Below are 27,099 nucleotides of genomic sequence, written 5' to 3'. Positions count from 1 at the left end.
TAATCATTAGCCATGCATTTCAGCTACTCGCTAACGCTATTTTCAGTTGTAATTTCAACAATTTGTCTACTTCTTTGTGGTATTATGACCATTTATCCACTCCTTTTAGCTGTTTAGACTACTCTAGCCTATTAAATAGCATTACATATTCTGAAGACTGTCTGACACTATTTAGTAAAAGACTAGACTAGTTCAGTCTACAATAGCACACCTTGGGACTGAAGCATATCTGGTTGGGAATCACTGAATTAGTTTACTGAACTGCTTTACAATGAATCAAAAAAACAAAATCATGACCAAACTGCTTTTCACCCATATGTGATGCTGGTGCGTGTTTGCTAAACAGGAAACAGAGTGCAAGTACTGGATGATCACCACACATCAGACATTAAAACCCAAAAAACCCAAAAGGAACCCCAGGGAGAAACCATTTACACCATCCCACAGGTTTGCCAGCGCACTGGCAAGGCATTCTGTTAGCGTCACAATTTGCAAAATACAGACTGGAAAAGTACTGAGAGAGGGTTAGTAAAAGGTTCCTGATACTGCCACCCTGTATACTTGACCTGGTGGTATAATGGTGTATAACGACTCAGTACTGTGTCCAAGCTCTAAAACATAACACACACATCACATCACTTGTAACACAGACATGTACAGAGGACAACACAGCACTGTGATCAATATTGCATTTCATTCATTGTGATAATGTAATTCTCATAGATGTACTGTGTACAAATAAAAAACTTGTATGCATATACACTCAGAGGCCACTTTGTTAGGTACACCTGTTGAACTGCTTATTAAATGTCTAATCAGCCAATCCCATGGCTGCAACTCAGTGCATTTAGGCATGTAGAAATCCTTAATACAATCTTCTGAAATTCAGGAAGAGCATCAGAAAGGTGATTTCTGAGATTTTGAACGTGTCATGGTTACTAGTGCCAGATGGGCTGGTCTTTTCCCTCACAACCATCTCTAGCGTTTACAGATAATGGTCCGAAATAGGAGAAATTATCCACTGAGCAGCAGTTCTCTAGAGTAAAATGTCTCATCAATTCAAGAGGTCAGTGGAGAATGGCTCGACTATTTCAAGCTTATAGAAAGGCAACAGTAACTGAACCACTTGTTACAACCAAAGTACACAGAAGATCACGTCTGAACGTACAAAATGTCGAACTTTGAAGCAGCTGGACTACAGCAGCAAAAGATCATATACAGTGTCACTCCTGCCAGCTAAGAACAGGAAACTGTTACTACAATTCAAACAGTCTTATCAAATTTGGACAATGGAGGATGATGAGTCTGGACTTCAATGATATTCGGATGGTAGGGTCAAGATGGCATAAACAGCATGAACAACAAACGCAAACAACAAGCATGGATCCATACTGCCTTATATCAACAATTCAGGTTGGTAAAGGTGTGCGGGATATTTTCTTGGTGCAGTTTGGGCTCCTTAGTACCAATTACCACTAAAAGCCACAGTCTGCCTGAATATCATTGCTGACCATGTTTATGCCTTTATGACCACACTGTACCCATCTTCCAATGGCTGCTTCCAGTAGGATAACATACAATGTCACAAAGCCCAAATCATCTATAACTGGTTTCTTGAACATAACAATGAGTTCACGGTACTTAAATGGCCTCCACAGTCACCTGATCCCAATTCTGTTGCAAACGTTTGTCATGTAAGAAACAGGAGATTCACATCAGCCAAAAAAGTCAACAACAACTGTATGATGCCATCAGCACGGACCAAAATCAAAATGCTTCTGGCACCTTGCTGAATCTATTCAATGAAGAATTAAAGCATTCTAAAACCAAAAGGAAGTCCAACCAAGGACTAGCAAAGTATACCTAATAAAGTGACCAGTGAGTGTATAATGAATGTAGACAACAATAAGCGATAAATTTTTTTTAAAAAAAAGCAATACAGTGTATATTTTATAGTTTCATTATACAGACATATTACTTTAATTAATCAATCTTTCAAATCGTGTAGAATTTAGAATTAAAAAGCAATTAAGTACTACACTTCCCCATTGAGTCAAAGTTTCAGTTTCATATAAAATACTTTTGTAATATGACGCCGTTTCATGTTTAAAATTATTGTGATCGGCAGCAAGATGTCAACAAGATATAACAACAAATTTGGGGTGTGCTGTGTATTTTGTTTCCCCTTAGCTCAGTGATATACTATTTCCCATTTGGATAAATACAACATGCTCTCTACATTCCTCTGTAGCGTTAGACAAAAATACACTTCCAAAAGAAGATTGAAACATGTTCAGTGAGTTCCGCGAGTTTCCTGTAAGAGCCGATAGCTCCTGTCATGTGGTACTTTACATGAATCTATTATGATGCCGCTACAAGTTGTCAAAAACTGCTCAGAGAGAAGAACTACCCTTTGTACCAATAATGTTACGAACTATTCTTACATACGCAGTCAAAAAGCTATACAAAGTGGTAAAGATAATAGAGCGTTTTGTTTTTCACATCAACCACAGGAAGTTTAAAACAACCACAAGGCAACGGTGGGACAACCTGCATATACAGTTACAAATATAAAACCTCTTTGCAGCTCCCTATCGATGCATATCTTAATCTCTAGCCTGTTTTTCACTCTAAGTTTCTGTTTCTGTGCACCACGTTTTAACTCTACAACCTACAATGTGTCTCACAGTGTTACCTTGTTCCTCCAGGATGCCATTTGGTATCTTCTTGTCAACTGTTGTGACTACAGCTTTCCTCTGGTTTTTTAACCTGCAAGGAAAAGAACAGAGACGTTACCGCAATGTAAAACACAAGAAAAGATGAAGACATGGTAAAATCATCTACACTGTTTTCGTTTAACCAAAGTTCTTCATTGTGGTTAAATTATAACATCTGCCAAAAGATAACCTTGAAAAAACGCTATCCAACCTACCATCTGAAACTTGAGAAGCTATTTTTTCTCATTAGCTGATGTCAAGGAGAGACAGAGTTGTAGTCTGAATGCGGTACAGAATTTGTTATTCACTCTGTTAAGTTGCCTACTTCTACTGTCACAGTCTTTTCTGTTCGAAGCATGAGAGGGAGTCAGCCTACAGCACTTCCTGACGGGGCTCCGCCTCAATGACTAAAGGAGGAAGTGTTTGTCACCGGAGCTCTGCCCCTGAGCCTGGCTAATAGCCAGTGAGTGAAGAGCAGGGAGAGGGATAAGGTGAAGTAACTGAATCCCAGCGGAGTGGGAGTTTTTACCTGAGGAAGTACCAGGCTAGCAGTGCAATGATGAGCACCAGCAGGGACACAACCAGCACAGCGGAGATGATGTATCGGTTATCTGTGTTTGCTGTTTAAAGGAGAAGGAAAGTCAAAGCCAGGGGTCATGTAACACCACCAACAAAGAAACAGGAAGAGGGGGCAAGACTGATAATATATGTGCCTGTGTGCGCAAATGCTCTGCAGCATTCATGTGTGCATCACATGAACTCATCACATAAATACTTGATGAAGCAAAGCACCTCCAGTAAACTCTTGTGGCCACAGAGCTGATTTAATAACTAGCCTTAGCAGTATTTTGTCTATAGAAATAAGCATCAGCATATTTCATCCTCCTGGAGTGTCAATCAGAAAACAACAGACTCTTAGAGTGGCGACTCAACCAAGAGTCACAGCCACACAGCCGACCATTATCTGTGTTTATAAAGATGTACAATAAGCCTTAAATTACTGTCCAGGGTTCCTGAAGTTCACTGTGATCTGGTAATAACAAGGCTGTGTAAGAAAAAAAAGGCTATTATCAAGCTGATGCCTGCATTGCAGAAGATGCATTATAATTATATCTTATGGAAAAGCACCGAGTGCAGTGTGTGGGGATGGGATCTGGTCGCTGTCACAGATTGTTGAGTGCTGTGCAGTCTCACACATTAAAGTGACCTTGTTTGTGCTCTTACCGTCATTATTGTTGTTGTTCACTGTTGTGGAATTGTTTGCTGTTGTTGTCGTGACAAACAAAAGTAGAACCATTGTGACTGCGGAAAAACAAAATGAAGACGGATATTAAATTTAGTGCCAGACATGCCTGCAAACTCAAGATTCATGCGGATGTGGGAGTTGGATAATATCACTATTCAGAGGAAACAAAAGCCATGGTTGGTTGATATGAGGCTCATTTCTTTATTCATGACCGTTGCTTTCAGGAATGTGCTCATCGGTGCAAAGTTCGCTGGGACACAATGGAACAACACACTCATATCCTGGTCATTCATTAGTGCTGTCATAAAAACCCAGGTGTAATGCCAAACATGTCCACATGGTGGCACAATAGACCAGTTTTTTTTTTGTTATTGTTCTTTGTTGTTTTTTCCAAACCTGGTAAAAAAATAACATAGTTCCTTAATAAATTCAGCAATAAAGCATCCAAAGGTAATACACAGGCCAAGGAAAAACATCCTTTAAAGCTTTCATTTAAAGTAATTTCATATGAAAGGGGTTTCACATGATGGTTAAGGTTATGGCAGCACAATTATTACAACCATTTCGACTCATCAATGTATTTTCAGATTAGGAAAGAAGTTAGTAGTCTTAACAACTGTTTTCCTTTGGCAGTTTCCAATGCAATTCAATTCCAGGATATACCAAGAATAGGGCTTTAAAGTTAAAGAAACCTCCCACAGTCACACCCCATGTGTGCCAGCAAAAGCACTAGATGTCATATGACGTTGAGCTATAAATGAATGCCCTATCCAAGTTGAGAGTACGATCACGAGGCATGAAATCAAGCAACGCACACCAAGAGGTTTCACACAAAACATTAGACACTCTACCTTTTGTCACCTTCACTGCTCGCAAACACAAATGTTTCTTCAAATTCACAAATATACAAGACTTGCACACACACACAGATTTTTTAGATTGTCCTTGTACAGTGACATCCAAGAGTCGCAATTGAATGATCTTTTTGCCGTTCGTAGATGGAACCAGATAATTTAATTGATTATAATGTTTGAGCAGTCAGACTGGATTCACATCGGACCGATTTAAACACCTCTTTTAAAAAAAAGGAAAGAAAAAAGAAAAAAAAACTACTGGTGGGATTTAAAAACCAATAAGCCTTGAGATGTTTGCACCTTTAAAAAGATTTTTTTTTTTTCACCAAAGCATTCCAAAAGTTGGAATCTCAGCAAAGGGCACCAACACAGAGCTTCTATCACACCATAATGAAGTGTGCGCTTTCTCTCCCCAAGGCTGCAGGTGTGCCTGAGAGAGAGAGAGCGTATGTGTGTGTGAGGTGGAGCTTTGCAGCTGCAGTGAAAAGAAAACCCAGGCCAAGTGCATAGTCAATGAAGACACTGTGTTGAAGCCTCCACGCTGTGCCGCAGTGTCCTGTAATGGGTCCAGGCAGGACACCAAAGGAATGCGGAGGCAGCAAAGCAGAGACACCGACCGCAGTGGGGAGAGAAGGCGCAGAAGGTCCAGGTCAATAATATTTCCTGGAGCAATTAATAAACCCTGACATGTCAAGCCCCTGCTCTGTGGGGAAGACTGATGAGAGAATTCTAATGAGAAAAGAGGAAGAGGAGGAGCCCCTCCCCACCCCCGTTTCTCCAGCTCTGTCTTTGCTTTTATCCCCCTCTTTAAGGTCTTCTCTGCAAATGTCACAGGCTCCGATGAGGGGGGAGGTTATTGAGTTGAGTTTGTACAGTGTGTGAATCCTTGGGGTAGGCTTGGTGTATCTGTGATGTGGAAATAGATTTGCAGCACCATTTGGGACTTTCCTCTACACAGGCTGCACTGAATTTCATGTATCCTGCTTCTGTCTGTTTGTGTATACGATGGCTCAGCAGGGACACCCAGCGGAGTGCTCACAGCCAGGCCTACGGCTGTATCTTGTGGTTAAGTGTTGCTGCTTCTTCTAAGCTTCTCCCAGTTCATGGCTCCCGTATCATCTCCAGAGATGTCACCCTGTCGTGTTTTTGCCTCCAACCCCCTGTGACTCAACTACTCCTTTGGGACTACATGCTGTTCAGCTCCTGCTTTCCAGCTTTTCCCGTCTTGTCGGTGAGGTGGTCTCCTGTCTGACCTCATTAGCATCTTTGAGGAGATCACCAACTTCCTTTCCTCTTTTTTTGTGAGGACGTTTCTCACACTATTATACTATTAATAACTACCAACTATTACTCTGGATAGCTAACTCAGCAAAAAACAGCTGTCCTTTAGTTAGGGTCAGATCCTAGTCAAACAGTTATGATCACATTTTGTGTGCTCTCATCTGTGTATTGTCCTTTGTGCATTTACCACTCAGCAGCTAGCCACCAACCATTAGCCATAAAGAAAATAGGTCATGGGAGATGGCAGCTTCGGGGAGGGGGGGCATCTTTATTTTATAATAGGAGACATGTCCAACTAGCTTTGGGGAAGGGGATCGTCTTGGCCAGCTAGACAGCTACTCATTTCAGTGGCATGCATGACCCAGGTTACCGAAGCATAGAGTTACCTCTGTGGCATATTTGCTTATCCTGGGCTACAGCTATAGAAAAGGAACAACTTGTGTAGATGGGATGTGATGAAAGTAGAGGATGAGATTTCTAATATAAATCAATGCAATATTAGTTAAGCACCATCTGTGTATGTGCTGGAATACTGGAAAAAGAAATGCTTACTATATATTATGTATATATATCTATGTATAATAATATTATAAAAATAAATCACATTTTATGCTTACTCTAGTATATTCCATTTATCCTATGACTAATCTGTGCTGCTTTACCACACACGTTTAAAAAAAAATGAATGCTACATATAGTGGACTGGGCTAGTGGACACTGACAGGAAAGATAATGTTATTGCTCATACTCTTTGACAGAGTGCAAAGGCTGATTTCTGGCTCTAACTCATGTATCTTTCTGTGGTTTTGTGCAACTACGGGAAATTGTTTAATATGAGGCATACTATATGAGAGTAAGTTAAAGAGAACATGGAACATGTAATTTACAGAGAAGTTACAGCGGGAAAAATCAGTATGACATTAAATTTTTAAGCCTGCACTACTTTCTTGATTTTTCTAATAATTTGTTTTTTTGTTGCTGTTTTTTTTAAATCTATTAATCAAAACCGAACCGTATTTCTTTAGCATGCCTACACATTAGTGGGCACAATCCTTGTTTCAGGAATTAAGTGCATTTAAGGCCAATCTGAGACAGCACAGTCCTTTAGGGAAAAATTTATTTTTTGTGTTCTCTCTACCACAACTGTGCAGGGAAACGCTAAACAAGATTTTGTGTTAACAGAACTATAAATTTACCAACTTGATTTTGGGCAAACTTAAATACAAAAGACCCAAATTTGACATTTCTCGTAAAAATCCTGTTAGGAAGGAATTACTTCACAGCTGAGTTGGTTCAGGCATCTACTTTGAAGGCTTTCTAGCAACATTTCTTTAGAGATTTTTCAGGAAACTCTTTAGAGAGATTGCATATCTAATTTGGTTTTAGAATGCCTTGGGATCTCAGGAGGAAATGACAACCATTGCTATGACACAATATGTCTGAATAACCTCGCCTACAGCACTTTGGTCAACCTGTGTAGTTAAATGTGCTTATAAATAGATTTACTTGACCCGACTATTTCCTGTATATGTTCGTTGCCATATAAGAAATCATTTTATCATAATACCATAAAACTGATTCACCTAAAAGTCACCACTATGGAAACTGTTAGCAGAGGCCTTTGGCACGTGGTGTGCACTGTGTGAGTCACAACTGATTTGACTGATTATACCCTGCTTCCTCTGAAAACCAGTGTACTTCATAACATACGCACACATGCCCACATATCAGTAAGACAAATCCCACAAATATAAAGAATAAAGTCAGGCCACTACAGGCTTGCCATTGCATCTAACTCTAAAAATGAAAAATGTAAGGAGGCCCCCTGGTTACATGAGTGGTAGAAATATTGTTGTGAGCCAACAAGATCAATGACTCCTGGCTATGAGCTAACAAGGCGTGGGAACGTGATAGCTGAATTGTGTTCACATCTTAATAATGCGTGGCCACAAGATACAGATTCTGTTGTTTACAGACCACAGCTGGAGAGCTCTGTAGAGATAATATCACGTGAAGCAAAAACATCTTGTGGCGACACGGCCATATTTTCCTTATTCGTGTCACCAGGGAGGCTTTGTAAAAAGGCGATGTGGGAATTCTGAGTTATGGTGAATCTATTCCCAAATCAGTAGTCTGATAAATGTTTTTCCCTGACACAGTTGTGTTTTGGAGGATGAGCTATTGCTCTCTGTGGAATTGTGTTTTCCTTGTTGTGTGCTCCATGTTCTGCCATTCTTTCAGTCTAGGTTAAAAAAAAACACCACAGAAGTGACATAATGATACCCCTGGTCTTCCATTGTCTCACTAATTAGCCCTAGGATCTTAACTGTCAGAAAGACAAGCTTGTTACAATTAGAAGATAAGACAGAGAAATTGGCTGTCCTTGCATTTGACAGAAACGGTGTTCTCGGGACTGTCAGTTCTACTGAACGTGGCTTCTCTGGGCACAGAGTCTCTCTGTCCATTCAGATACATCAGCTTGGGAATTCAGAAAATGGGTTGTGGGTGTAGGGGTGATGTGACAAGCTGAAGAGGCGGGAGGTACACTGTGTCCCTCGAGCAAAATAATGCCAGACTGTTTACCCTTTAGGCCACAAGTTTTTTTTTTATAGCCAAAACCTGCAGGGCAGATTATTAAAAGGGGAAAAAAGTTATCTCAGGCCTTCTTTTTATTGCTTCCTGCACAGTCCTGCTAAACTTAAACGTCATCAACTTATGTATAACTCAGAAATGCCCTATTTAAGACTACATTTTGGGAGAAAATTAAACAATCAATACCAATCTCATGTCTGTCAGTTAATTTAACCTTCTATCACAAAGGTTAGCTTAGCTAAAGACAACAGGAGAGACACTGTGCACACCACGGTCGTGCAGGTGTCGAGCCAGCCCGTACTTCAACAGATTTGATAACCAAACACTAGGGCTGTTCGATATAACGATATATATCGGATGACGATATAAAAACATCTATCGTTTCATTTTACGCAATCGTTTGTTTCATGGTGTCGCAAAATAAACAGTTTACGGCAATATTTTTTCATCGTTCTGATGGTCACTGTGGCTATATTAATTTCTTAAAGTTCTCTCTTTCTCTTATATGTAATATAACCACACTACTGACGGACAAGCGCCTGTTTTTATGCGTTGTCGTTAGCAACAAGGACGGTAACACCTTCGCGTGTCCGCTTGTTTATGTTCCACATAAACCTTTCACAATAAAGCTCAAGATCTTGTTGAGACTTTTCAAAATAAACTGAATCACGTGAAAGAGCAGATTATTTACGGAAAGCCAACACTCTGCTATTTGTGACTTCACACTTAAAACAAAATCTTCTCAAACTTCCTACTAGAATATTAACCTGCGTCACAAAATATCAAAATATTCATTGATATTTCTACTGAATGTACTCATTTACACAATAAATAAGACCATAAATATAAGTAGGTAATACTTTCTTATAATAAATTCTGGAATTTAGAAATCAGTAGAGGTCTGTGCTGGATGATAATAAAATAAGTAAATTATATGCATATCTGCAGAATAATGCGCTTTGGGTTTTTCCTCTGTACACGTGTTATTGTGGTAAAAAAACATCACTAATACAGATGCGGTTAGCAGGTGGCAGTGCCAACACACTTGAATTGTGGTTGTTACGAGAATAAAAGTGATCAGGTGACTTTGTGCATTTTCTTTTTTAGGCTGCTCTTTTGCGGTAGTACCACAACAGAACTCAACAAACACTATTCATCCAGAAAGCTGCAAGACCTGTCCTGTGTGACATGCTGTGGTTAGTTCTGAATCTGCGTAAAGTTTTTACTGTAATATTTTCCCATCGGGGCAGAAAGGTGAAGAAAAAAGGAATAGGTGTGAAAATAAAGGGTGATATTGCAAGTTGTATGATTATGTTTCGCGGTGTTTGTGGACTGAAACCTAGAATAGTTCAGCTGCTCTATCGATTTTAATCATTTCCTAAAATGTTTGTTCTGTAGTGACATCCCAGCTTTTGGTGAAATGCAATAAAATGTTATGGTGTTTGGGTACCTAACTTATAGAACGTCATAAAGCCCCTAACTGTGCAGAATGCAAGTGTTAAATCAACCAGTTTTGACCAGAAAACACGGTCAACAAGTTGACACTTTCTATTTGAGTAAGTTGGCCTGTGACACGTCTCGCTGTCTCTGTGGTCTCAGTCACTGGGGAGCTGCAGTGTATAAACCTGGGCTGGGTTAGCTATTTAAAGGACAGTGCACTACATTCACAGCATTGACAGAGGAAATGGTGCTGGAGTGTCCATCTGTGCGCACAGATGTGCAGAGGCTTCTCGCGCAATGTAACCTAGTTACACAGTTCAATGTTTTTTTAAACTTCTGCTTCTCTTTGCTTTTAAGACAACATACAAGGTTTCAAACTCTGACTGCTTCACGATTTACTCCATTCAAATGTTTAAAATGAAACTGCAGGAGCCCGGTCTTCTCCATTTCTGACCCATGACTTCTCCATTAGAATCCGGTATAAGATTTCAGTTATTATACCACCAGTTTGTTTCAATATGTATAAAGGTGTTGTTCAAATTGTGTTTCCATGGCAACCTGATCAGCAGTGCTGCCACCAGCGTGGCACCTGTTGGATGTTGAACATGTACGCTTCATTTTTTTTTTTAAAGAAAAGAAAACCCTGCACAGAGGCACTCAATGAAAAACTGAAAAGCTGATGTCAATCCAGCCTTTTGTTTCATAAAGAAAAGTGCCTTTTAGTAAAAAGTGTAAGAGAGAGTTTTAATATTTAACATGCCCAGACACAATTCATGACCCTGGTTATTGGCACTTTTATTTCTGTTTCATATTTATTTAACATAAAAGTCTAGACACCGATTTACATATTTGCCTGCAAGTCTTACTAAAATACACAAAATCTCTGTCAGTTTTCTCAAGACTCCTCCAACATGATCAGGAGTTAAGCAACCAAATCTGACACAAAGGCACATCTTAGGCACTTGAAGGTTCTTATCCATAGCAGATATTACAACATTATCATGTTGCCTAGCAACCACCTACTACTGTGTCATGTTATAAAAACACTGTATTGTCATTTATCATATCGCATTTTCATTTCATGACAATAAAATCTCATTTACACCCACAAAACTTGAATATTATGATATCTGATATATTAGTATGCCGCCACATTGCCTGGCAACCACATAACAATGGTTGAAAATTGCTAAAATTATGTTTATGTGGTAGAAGAGGGCAGGATCATTTACTAGTAAATGAAAATATTCTGATTCTAACTAGAATAACCTTTCATGTGTGCTAAAATGCAAATTAATAGCATTTTAATGAGGTCAGGTATCAGTCAGTAGAGGTCTAATGAAGGCTAATGAAAATTAGAAAACTGGGGGAAAAAAGTTTCATTTACTGGGTGTAAATTTATCTTCATTAAGTTCTGTTCTATACGGAACTTATGATAAACCATACGTTTATCTGATTCCTTGATCAGCTACAGATTCTAAGTCAATTAAAAGTTGAAGTATAACAGCATGAAAAAGGGAAAATGGTAAAGCCATTCACCACGCTGCTGGTCCTTAAAGTATGACAGTCTAAAGTTGCAAGTGTTGCAGCACATCTAAAATCCAGAAAATCCACAAGGGACCCACCCAATCTTACATCTTCACTCCATCCGAGATAGAGTTCCTTGCAAGATTACCAGCTTTAGTTTACTTTTTATATGTATGAATAAATTACCTTGAATATGTAACTATACATACTTGTGATCAATTTCAAACTGAATTTCTATTGTTACTGTGGCCCACAAGGGGGCCCCGAGTCACACTTTTGGAATCACTGGTCTAAATTACACCAGCTAGGTTCAGTGCAACCAGAGACAAGTAAAAATAAAGCCATTTATATTAATGTTATTAGTTTAGGAGTAACAAGCAGTGCAGAGTAACAAAATGCACTTTAAAGAGTCTCTAGTCAATCAAGGACATGGAATGATTTCTGGTTTATATTAGCACAGTGTGCTAAAGGTATCAAGATAAGATAAGACCAGCTTGGTTGCTCACTATCACTGTATATAAAAGATGAGTGTAGCCATCATGACATTGCCCAAGTCCTCTTTTAAGCTTCAGCTGACTGGCATCATCTTGTATTTGTGAACACATGTCACAAGAAAGAGGTGACTCAAACTGAAAAAGGAAGGCATACTGCAGGCTCATACAGGAGCAACTGTCAATCACATGGTAGGCTCACCCTTAAACATAACCTTCTTTACTGTAAATGTGACCATAATTTACAAAATCAACACAATTTTGTATTAAATATTAATCCTAACTATGAATTGTGACCATAAATCCATCAAGGAGGTGTTTCCTGAGGTAATTTTATCAGACTTCGGTCCAATGTGCCTTCTCTTTGCAACCCCCGGCTGACCATTAGAAAGAATGCACGTTTGAGACACTGGCTTAGCTTTTTAGATGTGCATATCCCAAGTATGTTGCTAATCACTAACCAGAGCCAGCTATAATTACAAACCATTCAGCACTGAATGCATTAAGCGTCCATCAAGTTTAAGAGATTATAAGATGCAGTTCAGTACTTTGTCACACTCTGCGGTATCTCACACTATCTATAGCACCATTTTACAGTAACAACTCTAGCTCTGCAGCACTGCTCTCTTTGCAGAGTGGGTTTCTCCCCTCTTGTGTTCCTAGCATTGTCATTAATCAGTTTGTGCCTCCTTTCCCAAGGCGCTCAGATGCCGTGGTAGCGGTAATGACCTTGGGGACCCGCTGGCTCCACTCCGCAGTGTCAGCCTTCTACCTCTATGTGAACAAATGTATCATCTCCTACAGAGATCCAAGCTGTGTGAAAAAGCTTGCACTTGTTTGTCCTGTTACGTATAAATGCATAAGGCATTGTGTACTTAGCAAAATAGCAAAGAGAAACCCCTGTTACCCATTGCCAGGGGAAGAGAGTTATAGCTGGTTGCCAGGTTGAGGCCAAAATATCCTGCTGACTGAGACGAGGCCGTTTCTGTCCCTGACCCTAAAGCAATGCCATTAGAGTGCCCTACCTAAAAATAAGAGCTTTTATCTGCTACATATTAGTTAAAAATAACACAGAGTGAGATCAGAAGCGATTATTGATAATCCTCTTAAAAACATTCTGGTCATAACATATCAGAGTAGCTCAAATTTAGCATAGGACTTGATGTCTCCAGTGTTTATAGCATTTAGAAGCTGCCGTCACACTCTGGTGAGGCCTTGAAACCAAGAGCATAATTGGTAGTAAATATTTACTCCAGTCTGGTGTCTGCAGCATACGCCACATCTGAGCGTACACTTTTTGAGTCTCATTTAGTCTGCGTGTTCACACAGCCGTACGTGTCACACACATGCACACAGTCACAGTTAATATTTTCCAAAGAGCCAATGGGTTTTTAATCATTTCAGATCCACAGATTTGCACGCCTGCACAGATACTCTCCATGCATAAGTTTCTACACCAAATCTGTTAACAATTGGCAGGCAAGGCGACACTGCCTGCCATGGAATACAAACACATGGAGCCACATACACACATTCACAAGTGCACAACAGCTACAACAAGGATACATGGGAAACACATGTGCCGGTGCCCGTTTGAGAACCGTCGTGTCAGAAATAATTTTGCTAGTGGTCGATCATCAACAACATGTGTGTCTTTGTGTTTGTCTGAGCAGGTGAAAAAGGGCGCCCTGTGAGACTCTCATCATGTCCTCCCAGCCGCTTATATCTTCCAACCTGACAGAGTTGAACACCGCAGCATCCATCTTTCTCCCATCCTGACACCTCTGGGATGTACCTCCTCCCCTCTTTCAATTATTCGGAGGCAGGGCAATTATGGCCTCGAATCAGAGCCACCCATAGTCTGAGTAATGCATGGCAGCTGGGCTGCAAGTGACAAAACGGGCTTGTGACACTTCTCATTGCACAGCAACTTGGTGATTATCCCCTCTCTCTGCTATGAACAGGCAAAAGACATGCAGAAGGAAAGAGAGACAAGAAGATAGGTAGCAGCTAGTCAGTAATATGACATATAGCAATCTTTTTGTTAACCTGTAGGGCCATTAAAAGCACAAAGTGTAACATATAGTGGTCAAATAAGGACCTAAATTACTGTATATGAGGCAGCTATTTGTTGGGTTCTTTGTATTTGAGTGTATGCTCAGCCTACATTACTTGAAGATACATTACTTCCAAGATAATTATGGTATTTATCAATCTGGATCCATCATGAGAGTCAAGAGGTGATTAAGCGGGGAGAAAGCAGCTCCAGACTCCATTCAGAGGCTCTACATGACGACATATTTAGAGCTCATGCTATATTATGTTTGCTTTTAATAGAAATTGTCTTATACTGAGATATTGTTTAGCAGTGGAAAGCTATTGCTGTCATACAAAGCTTCTGCATGTCCACACAATAATAATTCAGTTAGATTCTCTTTTATGGGTCTAGCTGTTCTGATGCATTTAATAGAAAGAAATCAATTGAGAAACTCTAAGTCTAAGCCTCAGAAGTTGCCTATTCAGCAAACATTTCAGCAAAAGCTATAAAGAAAATGATGACTACCGGTCACATTATGGAAAGTTAACCTCCTTAACTGACTGTAAATTTGTTTTGGGAGGTTTTATGGTCAATAAAAGTGATTAGACAGGTGAAGCTGTAGTTACATGTGGAAAAACAACAGCTGAGTCAGATGCCATCTGGGAATCTGGGTTTTAAAGAATAATTCGGCCAAACAGACTCCCTCCCCTGACAATGTATGCCTCATCCCTATGTCATGTTATCCAAGCGTAGAAATAACAGGCAATTGAAAAATCCTGTGGGAAAGAGCAAACCCACTTCATTCAGATGAACTCAAATAAAGTGCAGTGTTAGTGCCTGTAATGATGAGTCCACAGAGCTTTTCTTCTGGTATGGGAGTTATTTAACATCCGCACGGACACAAAGACTTGGATTAAAAACAGACCTAGCTCTCAGAGGAAGAATGCCCTCCAGAGAAGGGGGTGTTCTTGCACAGAACCCCATTTTTTCAGACACAGACAGATAACCGCACTCCTTTGGGATCTTCACAGGGCAGACAAGATCTATCCCCCAAAATATCCTTTCATTACCACATGAAGGATGGGGAGGAGGGAGTGAGGGCAGCAGTGGAGAAACAAGTGATAAGCACTGCTGCGGGAGAACAAAAAGCCACTTGATTCTGAGCGAGGAAAAGAGAGGAGGGACCAGAAGGGATAAGTGAAAGGCTCACGCTGAGAGGATGAGGAGCCTGCCTCTGCTGCTCTGCAGAGATTGAGCAGACGTGTCTGCTCGGTGCAGACGCAGACCTTAAAATCCTTCTCTTTAGAACAATCCTTTCAATAAGCGACACCATGACTGTGTCTTTCGGTTTCTATCATGTCTCTTGACTGTCTGCAGGAAGAGCTAAATTTTACTCTTGCACAGTTCCAGTTGCCATAGCAAAATTGCTCCTCAATGAGAGATGTTCTTCATCTTCAGGAATAACAGTCGCTTGAACCTCTTTGTCACACACCTGGTGACAAACATATAGAAAAACAAAACACACCAGTCTTTTGTGGCATAATCCTGAATTTAGAAAGTCAGAATGTGCACTGACTGCTTTCTTCTTCTTAAAAAGAAGAAGGCAACACTCTTCCTTTTAAGAGAAAGTGAAAGAGGAAGCGTACTAATTACCGATATGTTACCCAAACTTGAACCTAACAAATTTTCACAATCCTCTTTCACGGGATCACTGCCTCTGCTGAGCATATTATGAGCACCACTTTGTTGATTAAGATTGTGTAACCTTTTTGTTTGGCCTGAATCCTATAGAAATATGAGTCATTCACTGAGGCCTTGGGCACCATAGTGAGCCTCATTGTCCTTGCTCCTAAGCAGGCTTGTTGCACAAGTGAGCAAACACACATACACACACACACGAGCCTATGTCGAAAGCCCCTTGAAGAGTTCGCTCCCGTTTGGAAAAAGGAAGTGCAACATCCAGTCTCCGTATTGCTGACAAAAGCTTGTTGAGACCAGGTCAGTATGGTAGCTATCCTGTTGCTAATAACTCTTGACAGAGGTATGACAGTGCATCAGAAACCATAGAGGTGGTCATGACATACTGGGTATCACTAAATCCCGGCAACAGACAAACACTTTTGGTCAGCAGGTCACAAACGTAACAAATAGGTGAGATCACGGCTTTGCTAATGCCTACACCCATGAAATGGGTCGGACAGCTGTGGAGCATTACTGATAGAAGTTTACACACTGTTTGGGAATAGTTTCCATATCTGCCTTTTTTCAACTCTGAACAAAACCTTTGCAATGCTCTGAACCAGGTGAAAACAAAAGTCTATGCACAATTATTCTGTGACCATGGCCTGTTTTTCAATCGTGAAAAGACATTTGAAAGCTGAAAAGCCAAAAGAGACTGTAGCAATATGTAGCTAGGGGGGAAAAATGCTTTGATAAAAGTTGAAAGGGCATTACAACCTTCCAAGAAGAAAAAAAACGTCCTTGCCGTTATGGAAGCAGTTCAAAAGTTCCTATAAAATGCAATTTTCCTCCTTCAAATCAACTCTGGAAGGTTCAGATTCCCAGCACCTGACACGTACAATCTGGGTCATACTACTAATAAAAGCTACTGTTTTCGCACATAATTCCTTGTGTATGTAGGGCTACATGTGTGTGCATGTCTGTGCTTATGTGTGTGTTTCTGCAGTGTAAGCACATGCTGTCCTCCATCTGCTGTTTGATAGAGACTGTTTCCTTTCCTGTGCAGCCAGCCAACCAGCCGGCCTTCCTGTACTGCTCTGCTCCAGAGAGGAAACGGGAGCAAGAGAGACACACACTCTTTACAAACTCGCTGGATAAGATACGTGCACATGCATTTGCAGCTGGAAGCACAATAATGATTTAACCACATATTGTACCACAAAAACGTATGTAGATAGTCTCTCGATTCTCTCTCTCTCTCTCTCCTTCCTCCCATCTCAGGCTTGTCTTCCTTTCTGCCCTTGACTGTATTGTTCTCCTTTTCCTTATTTGAATCACCATTACTCACTACATTATTTCAACTGCACAAAAACAAAGCAGAGTGCCAAATAAAAGAAAAGTCAAAAGCATGGATTTTGTGGTGCTTTTGCAGCTGTAAAATCTGCAGTAAGTTACAGGATCTTCTCTCACTTAAACAACTGAAAATAAAGAGCTCTGCTACCTCAAAGAGGTACAAACAGTTAACTGAAAATGGCTTGCTGAACACCTGCCTTTACCTGACATATTATACCTCACCAGATAACAGGATATTGATCTTTTTTCTTTTTTCTTTTTTTTATTATCACCAAAATCTTCTTGTAACTGCTTCGCTCATACTGAGCAAAGATTTAAAGCGGTGACATTTGATTTAAGTGTCTAAAAAGGTTTGTTTTTACACTTTCCTGGTGGTTCCCCCCATGGTTTACCTTTGTGTGCATTGTGTCTTTGTTTTACAGTAAAGAAGTTCTATATTAATTTAATTTGTTGTGAATGCATGACTATTTGTCTGCACTGCTGTTTGCATGTTGTACACACATGAACTAGATGGGAAAGTAATGAAACACATGTGTGGTTAACCAGCCGGTTACCAGTCAGTCTGATTCGAATCCCTGGCCTGTCGATTGGTTCACGTGCACCAGGTTTGCTAAAAACTTTAAAACTTTTAGCATCTTTATATCTTATATTTTTATACTCGTGTCCATTAAAATGTGCTGTCTCTATTACATATGGTTTAGCTCACTGGGTTGAGCAGGTGACTCATATATAAACAGTGTTGGGGAGTAACGGAATACATGTACCGCCGTTACGTATTTAAAATACAAAATATGAGTAACTGTATTCCGTTACAGTTACCGTTTAAAAAGGTGGTATTTAGAATACAGTTACTTTGTTGAAATAAATGGATTACACGGCGGTACTTCCCTGTTTCATATTGTCGCAGGTCAGGACTGTTTGGGTTTTGTTTGACAGCTACGTTCTGTTGTTCCAGGCGGCAGCGTTACGGTTGCCATGGTTACAGGGTGCCGCTCTCTCTCTGCGTGTTTCCTAGGTGAGAGAGGCCTTTTTGTTGTTGTTGTGCTAAGCTAATAGGCAGAATGCTACAGGTATAGCTCTAAAGAATGTAGCATCATAGGCAGTGTAGTCCGTGCTGCAGGGAGAATGGACTGCCATACACGTTATGTGTCTGTGAGCGCGAGGAGGGAGAAAAAGGAAAAGTAAGAGCTGGAAGCATGCAAATATAATAATAACCACTGCAGCCAAGAAGAGTGCGTGACGAGCCCAGTTGTAAGTAAGCTATTAAGACTTGACTGTACGCTGTGTTCGTGTTTTCCTCCAAAAACACGAACACGAATCTCTCGCTAGCAAAGTTGACCCAGACAACAAAGTAAAGCTAGTTTTCGGCTTTGAGCCCGACACAGAACCCACTGTATTAGCCAGAGGTCCCTTTACTACGGTTCGGAGCCGCGGACCTTCAGTAACAGTAATAAATCACAGCAATAGTACATTCATGTAGTTGTAAACAGCATGATAATATATTAAGTAATCCAAAGTATTCAGAATACGTTACTCTCATTGAGTAACGTAACGGAATACGTTACAGAATACATTTTGGGGCATGTATTCTGTATTCTGTAATGGAATACATTTTAAAAGTAACCTTCCCAACACTGTATATAAAGGTAATGCAGAAGGCCCCGTTGTGGTCATAACACATAAGTGGTAAAAGCTAATAAAGCCCTAAAAATATATTTAAAAAATGCTACTGGTTAGCTATCTAATATGAAGAACATTAGATGTTGCTCTTCCATATGTGGTTAGCTGCTGGAATACCAATCTTGGATGTGTTTGCAAGCTTCTGTAGTTAGCCAGTGCACCTACAAACATAAATCTATTCTACTATGATAAAACTTGAACATTGTTTAAAAAAAAAAAAAGAAGGGTTTTACTCAGTTTACAGAAATCTAAAAGCTTAGCTTTTTGACTTCGTAAAAGAGTTTTCCCACTCGTCCTCTGTGGCTCTGTTGTTTGGTCTGTTTTCTTTACCCTGTTTTATCCATCTCGCCACCCCTCAGGTTTCAAGCTTTGTGCACAATACAATATCAACTGTGAGCCGCAGGACTTAATTGTCCTCTGTATCAAAGGTGGACAAGACACATTCCTTTTTGTCTGGATTCACTTCCATGCCTGTCTTCATTAGTTCTCCTCTCATGCCTTAAGCAGTGAGTCTTCAGTGTTAGCACTGCCGACTTTAATGTCACAACATGATTCTGCAAGCAAAAAATATGAGGTTCATAATACTTTTTAAAGGGCAAGACAATCAAATCTAACCAGAACAAGGTGCTAATCAGGTTTCTCTTATTATTATTACAAAAAGTGACTTTGATTCGTTCCAGATTCCTGGTTGCATGCGGGCTTTTCCTGCTAAGAGATTATTTTTTCCCCAAAGACATGCTTGTTAGGTTAATTGGTGATTCTAAATTGGCTGTAGGTGTGTTTGGCTCTCTGCATCTCTCTCTGTGAGCTCTGTGATACACTGGTCATCTGTCGAGGCTATACCCTGCCTCTCACCACACCACTGGAACAGGCTCCAGCCCCTCCTGACGTTCACTCATTGCTTTTAACTGTAGGTGAAACGATTGCATTTATGTGCTTAGTCTACTCCCTAAAGTCCATTTTCAGGCAGAAAAAAAAAACTTGGCAAATTCATACTGAAAATACAAACGAAAGCATTTTATACTCTGTATATTCATACCCTTTTAATTTGCACTAAGCTGACCAGGCTTTAACAGCAATGCACCATGGTGCCACTTCCTGTTTGTACTGTTTACTAGCTGATGCCGACAAAAGCTGGAGCCATGAATATCCAGATTGAGGAAGTCACGGAATGGCCAAGATGCAGTGCAGTAAAACGTATATTAATATACAAAGAAAATGAAAAGCCCTGTACCAAGCAAAAGATGTGAAACACTAATCTCAACAGTGAAAAGATTTTTTTTAAACCTAAGTCAGCAGCTGCTATACAGAGTACAAATGGTCAGATTGCAAAGGTCACAATGTGCTGAATTACCTGGATGAGTTTTAATTCAGTGTAAGCCTTTCCTCGTATCCATAATAGCAGGTCACATGGTTCTGATCGACTCGAGTGGTCACATTGTTGTAGTTATCTCCAGGGAGTAGTTAGACAGAAGAAGGCATGTTGGAGTGACGTGAATCCCTGGATCACTTGTGGGTCTCAGCTTTTCACTTCCAGGAGTTTATCAAGCAGGAGTCAGCCAAAATGTTTGAGGAGCAGCACTGTAAGCCTTAAAGGGATTCTCACCACCTTTATTTTAGGAGAGAGGGAGAAGGACACAGAATACATTAAACAACTGACAACAAAGAGAAACATGAGGACGAGAAGCTAGAGGATGAGGAAGGGGTGATGTAGTTCCTGTCTTAAGCAGAAATGGTATGTGGCAAGCAGGAGAGTACAAATTTCAGAGGATAGCCTCCTCAAAGTAATGAGTAATGGTACTGTATATAGACAGTAACACCTTGCCTTTCATCCATAATGATGCTATTTAGCTTTGATGTAAATTGAGAAAGAACCAGGAACACTGTCTTCATAAAAAAAAAAAAAAAAAGAATGGTGGAGATGGCACAAAGTCCAAGACAGTGGTAATGGATGGCTATGCACAGAATCCACACACACTGGGAAAAAACTTTCATTAGTTTATTTTTAGGAAGTCCCATTTTGCCATCTATAATACAAATTACTCTTTCAAAACACTTGGTATCCCAGCTCACCTCATTTGCAAATTTTTAAAAAAAAAGGCTCCACATCTTTTCTATATGTGCCAGAAATGGGGCATAGGTTTACATAAATCCCCCTCCTGTATGTCTGCCAACACATTTTTAACAATTTCAGTCTGAATGTGTGAGAAAACCCTCCGTTACCCATGGGAGACCTGAAAGGAGGGTATAAAGAAGGAGGGGAGGATGGGTGAGGAAATGGGGACAAGGAACATAATTTATCTACCTGAGAATCTGGGGGAAGGTTTTTTATATATATATATATAATATATATATATATATATATATATATATATATATATGTGAAACCTTATAAATACAGTTTCACCTTCAGCTGAAGGATTCTTGGATAAAACTTTAATTCTTAAAAATCAAATTTCTAAAAAAAGACAGAAAGAAAAAAAAACACAAAAACACAGAAGAAAAGAAAAGATTACAGCAGTTTTCACTTGATAGCGATGGGGAGCATGCATGCCGAGTGGTTGCTATGGTGACTGTCACGTCTAGCCGTGCGAAAGGAAGGTGCGGATGGAGGGGTTTCTCTCCCTCTCTCTGGCTTTTACAATAAACTAGTAGAAACATCTCCTTGTTCTGCCCTTTCCCACTGGAAAACAGGCAGTCAACATTTGCTGTAATAAATGAATTGCCACACTTCAGGATTCCCATGATAATCAAATAACAGCACACGCCAAAACATCCAGATTCAGGAAGGACAGAGTGGAACAGAAACCAAATTCCGTCCCCAAAAAGGAAATATCATATTGTTAAGTTTGCACAATATAGTTTAATATAACAAAGTTCCTGGGAAGCACCATGAGAGACTGCTTTAAATCTCATATCGTCTCAAAGTGCATAAATAAATAACATAAGGTCTGACAGTGTGGAGCCAGATCAAGCAAACTGTTGAATAATAGAAGAACCTTCCTGTAATGCAATCAGATGCAGTGCATCAGAGCAAAAGACTGCAAACCGTGAAAGCTGCTAAAAGCAGAATACAAACGTGTACAACTTTGTACGTGTAAAACTGAATTACCGTGAAAAGCAGTAATGCATCAAAAATTTTGTGTCAGATACAATATTTAACTCAATCTCTTACGGGGCGATGAAAAAGGCAAAGTATGCATAGTTGTGACAGGTGGGGGGAAATACGATGAAGTGAGCCAGTCAATCGTGCGTGCACATTTTATTATTGTTATTTAAAAAAATGTCTTGTTCTCCACTATAGCTGCAAAATAAATATCATTTAAACTAAAGCAAGGCCAATATAACCAATTGTATTTAGCAAGCCAGGCTGTCCGTGATGACTGCATACAGCGATCACTTCGTCAAACAGCGCATGCGATAAAACAGCCCATAAATAATCAGTCGTACTTGTCAGATAAAATATGCTAGGGTACGAAATCATTTGCACACCTAGAGGGGTATAAAATACATTCTGAGCTCAATGCATTATAAGTAAACACAGCCAAAAGGTCATGTGTTCCACAAAGATACGCAAACAACAGCTCGGCTACTGGGATTAAAAGCAAATAGAGTTAAAACCCTAGTCAAACAGGAATATATATAGAAAAGAAACTTAATAAAAAAAATTATCTTCCACTCTGATGTGCATCTCAGCGAGGAACAGATTGTGCAAGTGCAACATATGTGCTTCTCCTGCAGGTGTAAGATTTACAGCTCTGCACCAAATCTCGCATACAGCTGTCATTTTTCCTGCCAAAGCCTGTTAAGTTCAACCCAAATAGAACCAAGGTGACAAACAGCAGGTCAAACACAGATGGACACCTATATGTATGTAGCAGACATCTTTGACTCATCTACCTCTCCAGGGTTGTGGTCAATCAGATTAGAGCATCACACTGAGATTTCCGAATACACTAACACAAATCCAATTATAGAGATAAGCTCTGCGGGCAGCTACTCCCATCACACACACACACACACACACACACACACACACACACACACACACACACACACACACACACACACATAGAATGAGAGAGGAGAGAGATGTCACTTCACCCTAGCTGCTATCGGGCCCCAGCATCAGTCCAGCACAAAAGTCCTCTCTGACCTGCCACTATGTGTCACTTCCAAAAACACAAAGCCTCTATGAACAGTTCACAACTTTCCCAAAGACTGATACAGACTGATTCATTTCCAAGCAATAAGGAAAATATGACCTTTGTGTCACGGTTCTGGGTCAGTTTGACCCAGTATTTTGAGTTGTTATGTTTTGGTTTATTTTTGAATGATGGATTGTTCTTTATGTTTCTCTGATGCTTTCTTGGGTTTTATGATGAATCTGTGTTTCAGTTATGTTGGTGTGTTTGGGGCGATCGTGGCTCAAGAGTTGGGAGTTTGCCTTGTAATCGGAAGGTTGCTGGTTTGAGCCCCGGCTTGGACAGTCTCGGTCGTTGTGTCCTTGGACGGGACACTTTACCCGTTGCCTACTGGTGGTGGTCAGAGGGCCCGGTGGCGCCAGTGTCCGGCAGCCTCGCCTCTGTCAGTGCGCCCCAGGGTGGCTGTGGCTACAATGTAGCTTGCCATCACCAGTGTGTGAATGGGTGGATGACTGGATATGTAAAGCGCTTTGGGGTCCTTAGGGACTAGTAAAAGCACTATATAAATTTTACCATTTTTGCATTATGAATTGTTTTCTTATTCTCTTGTAGTGCGGGTGATGATGATGATGATGATGATGATGATGATAATTTTCATGTTTCTGTTTATCCGTGTTTAAGGATTTGTTGTTTCATGTATTGTTTGAGTTGCATGTGTTATATTCTGTCTGCCTCTCTGTCTGCGTCTTTGTTTAGTGGTTTCTTGTTTCCTGTTTTATTGTGAAGGTCTGTGTCTCATTTGAGTGTGTTCAGTTCTACTGCTCCCGTGTCTCATTAGTCCAATTTCTCCCAGCTGTGTCTCCCTCCTGTTGCCCATTCCCTCATTACCACCCTGTGTATATTAGCCCTGTGTTTTCCTGTGCTCAGTGTCGTGTCGTACCACCAGACTTGCCTGTGTGTTTCAGTTTCTAGTGATTCAGTGTCAGTACATGTTTTGTCACCAGCAATAAAGCTGAGGTTTTTGAGTTTCAGTTGAGTGTCTGAGTCCTGCATTTGGATCCACCTCTCCATCCGCCTGCACACAGAGCCCTGACACTTTGAGTATTTTCTAAGTGCTACATAATGGAAATTATTAAAAGACGGTGGTAAACTTTAAATGTTAAGGCCTATAGGAGATGAGAGCTGCAGTTTAGCAGCTGTTTTACAAAGTGTTATAGAAATGTAAAAGTGAGAAGAGTGGCAAGGTGCACTGTGATTTATGGTGTTTAGTGTCAAACTTGAAAGGGACTAAAATCAGCCTTTATGAGAACTGCAGCAGCAGAAATGATAAAAAATGACACTTCAGAAATAAAAGCATGTGTGCCAGCTCTCTGATCAGTTATGAATGGAGCAGTGTCCCTGATTAGCCGTCACCACACTGTGGCCTTAATAATCCAGAGCAAGAGGTCAGGCAGGAATGAAGAGTGTGATTTTTGTTAGCCGATACTCCCTCGCCTGTCTGTGTCACTTCCAAACACACCGGTGGATCTTGGCATCCAGGTTTGATGAGCACCAGTAAGTGGCCCTCAGCCAAAGTAAGCAGGATATGAATGTGATAAGATCATATAGCAGCTCTTCCAAACTTGGCATTTGGAGTTATAATCAAGTATCTCAAATTTCCTAAAGGGGCCAGTCAGGACTAGATCCTTTACAGACAGACTGTGGATGGCCACATCGATACTGATATTTATTTAGTGGACAGCTAAATGAGAACTCTGATTTAATACGCACCTGTGGCTCTCTCAGATCGATAATCAATACCGTGATAGGGCACTAAATTACCCAGAGCTCAGTACAATTGAACATCTGTGGGGTGAGATGGAAACAATGAACTTAAAGCTGAACTTAATATAGCAGAAAATAGGTTATTTGCAAGATAAGGATTCGCTGAAGCAAGGCCAGCTTTAGCAGAAACTAACGCTAACCCTGTGTGTTTGGTCTGCCAAGATTTTCCACTTCGTGAATGATTATCCGTTCATTTCAACCTTTTATTTGGGTCCCACATTAGAAAGAAAGGGACATAAGTGAATGTAAATATGAAATGCCAAAATGCACAAAGAAACCAAAATCAGACAGAACAGAAAGAAAATACAGCATACTTTGTTGAGATATGGGTCACGACCGCTAATTCATTTTTCCATTGATTTCTGTGGAGCTTTCAGATATTAATTTAAGATATTTCTAATCAAATTAGTTTCACAATGACATACATTGTTTGTTTTTAGAGAAATTTCTGAGCATCTATTGGATGCTTTGCCCTAATAAAGAAAACACAATCAATGGATGAAACCTAATAACTGTACCTGGCTTTTTACATAGATCAAAGTTTTCCCTTCTCTATTTGGTGACTGTGGAGTAATGTTAACTAAAAAATATGAAAAAACTAAAATTAGATGAGGAAAAAAACTTTTATTTAACTAGAATAAAAATACAAATTTAATGTGAAAAAAAAAAAGAGAACTGAAAGGATTTTGTGATAGGAGGAAACAAGGAAACAGGTCAAATTTGTTATCACAGCTTGCCAGATGAGGTGCTGATGGGCACGTTCATTGAGACTCTTAACTGAAACTAAACAAAATGTAAAACAAAAAGTCAAAATGAAACTAGAACTGTAATACAAATCAATAATAATTCTGTGGTGCCTCAGTTTTCTGGTCTAAGCTGAGAGAATAGGCAAACGGTGTGGTCAATGTGTTGTACTTTCTGAGATTCTCTCCTGCTTACATTCATTGTAACAAGTGGTATTTGAGTAACTGCTGCCCTCCCTTCAGTCTGGCCATTTTCTTCTTACCTCTGGGCATTTTCTCTGAGAGAAATGCCCCCTCACTACATGCGTTGAACGTCTTCAAGTCTTCTTGACCATGTCTACATGCCTAAAAGCATTGAGTTGTTGTTACGTGATTGGTTAATAAGAGATTTGCATTATCCTTAACAAGCCGTTTAATATGTGTACCTAATAAAGTGGCTGGTGACTGTGTGTACACACATATGCACATATACACACAGACACATCTGTGAGTAAAATTTAGGTTTTAAATGAGCAAACTATTTATATGACTCTTTTTAATTGTATTTCATTCGCCTAAGCACCTTAAATTATGGATTGAATTGTGCATTTAGCCCGTCTGTAACAGCAAAAAAAAGAAAAGAAAAAAAGGATCAGTCTGGACAGCCTGTCAACCAAATTCTTAGTCACACAACGTGACAGACATAACAGCTGCCCAAAAAACCTTTACAAATCCTCAGTTCATTATAAGTACAGCATGTAAAAACAGTTATTATTCAGCCTTCTATCCAATAATCCGACACACATCCCCACAGTGGCAGTGTCTGTCTTCCCTTCCTCCTCTCACATCCTTCCCAAAGTTGCTCTCCCAGGAGCCTGGGAGCACCTCAGACAGAACTGGGTTAAGATTATACAAGATCCCAGCTGAGAATTCCCTGCAAAATTTAAACTCCGTGAACCCCAAGTGGTAAATATTCATGAGAAACAGAGAAACAGTGGTATTCCAGCACAAGAGGGAGCAAACACATCACCACACACAGGCATCTACAAACCATCTTCTAGTACAGACAAAGCCAAAACAACCGTGAACAGTAGACTGACATTATAGGGCATACATATACACCCACACAAGGGAGGAAAAAAACCCTTGAGGATATTTCATGCTATCTGTGTAATATATATATATATATATATATATATATATATATATATATATCTATATATATATATATCTATATCTATATATCTATATATATATATATATATATATCTGGCTACAGCACAAAGCCACAAGTCATGTCTATCTGCACAACCTTGTCTGGGAACTGAGATGTTTCACATGCTAGAGAGGAAAAAAACCACCAACGCCTACACGTTTTTCGCAAGAAAACTGCCAAAAATAGGGAGTGGGAAGAAATTTTTAAAATGTCTAGCTGTGATTTAATATATAACAATAACTGTTCATTTATCCACTTTACACTGTTGCTACTGAAAAAAGGGGGGAAAGAAA

The 27,099-nt window shown here is 39.9% G+C and overlaps 1 protein-coding gene across 4 annotated transcripts in view; it reads right to left on the bottom strand.

Annotated features, from left to right (window-relative positions):
• ptprea (protein tyrosine phosphatase receptor type Ea) overlaps window positions 1-27,099 on the bottom strand; it is a 60,595-nt gene that overhangs the window by 14,620 nt on the left and 18,876 nt on the right. For 2 of the 4 annotated variants that reach the window (XM_087844731.1, XM_087844732.1), the window contains exons 2-5: window positions 20,254-20,508; window positions 3,942-4,019; window positions 3,247-3,337; window positions 2,696-2,769 (exon numbers count right to left, since the gene is read on the bottom strand). In XM_087844731.1, coding sequence (XP_087700857.1) covers window positions 2,696-2,769; window positions 3,247-3,337; window positions 3,942-4,014 — 238 coding nt within the window. In that variant the 5' untranslated portion in view covers window positions 4,015-4,019; window positions 20,254-20,508. Of the gene's footprint in view, window positions 1-566; window positions 612-2,695; window positions 2,770-2,932; window positions 3,048-3,246; window positions 3,338-3,941; window positions 4,020-20,253; window positions 20,509-27,099 lie in introns of those variants that run through there. The other 2 variants (XM_087844734.1, XM_087844733.1) reach the window with 2 other exon arrangements.

The sequence above is a fragment of the Neolamprologus brichardi genome, chromosome 8 (genome assembly GCF_056152115.1).
Source record: "Neolamprologus brichardi isolate AB-2024 chromosome 8, ASM5615211v1, whole genome shotgun sequence".
NCBI classification, from domain to species: domain Eukaryota; kingdom Metazoa; phylum Chordata; class Actinopteri; order Cichliformes; family Cichlidae; genus Neolamprologus; species Neolamprologus brichardi.
This window is presented reverse-complemented; position numbering and strand designations above follow the sequence as displayed.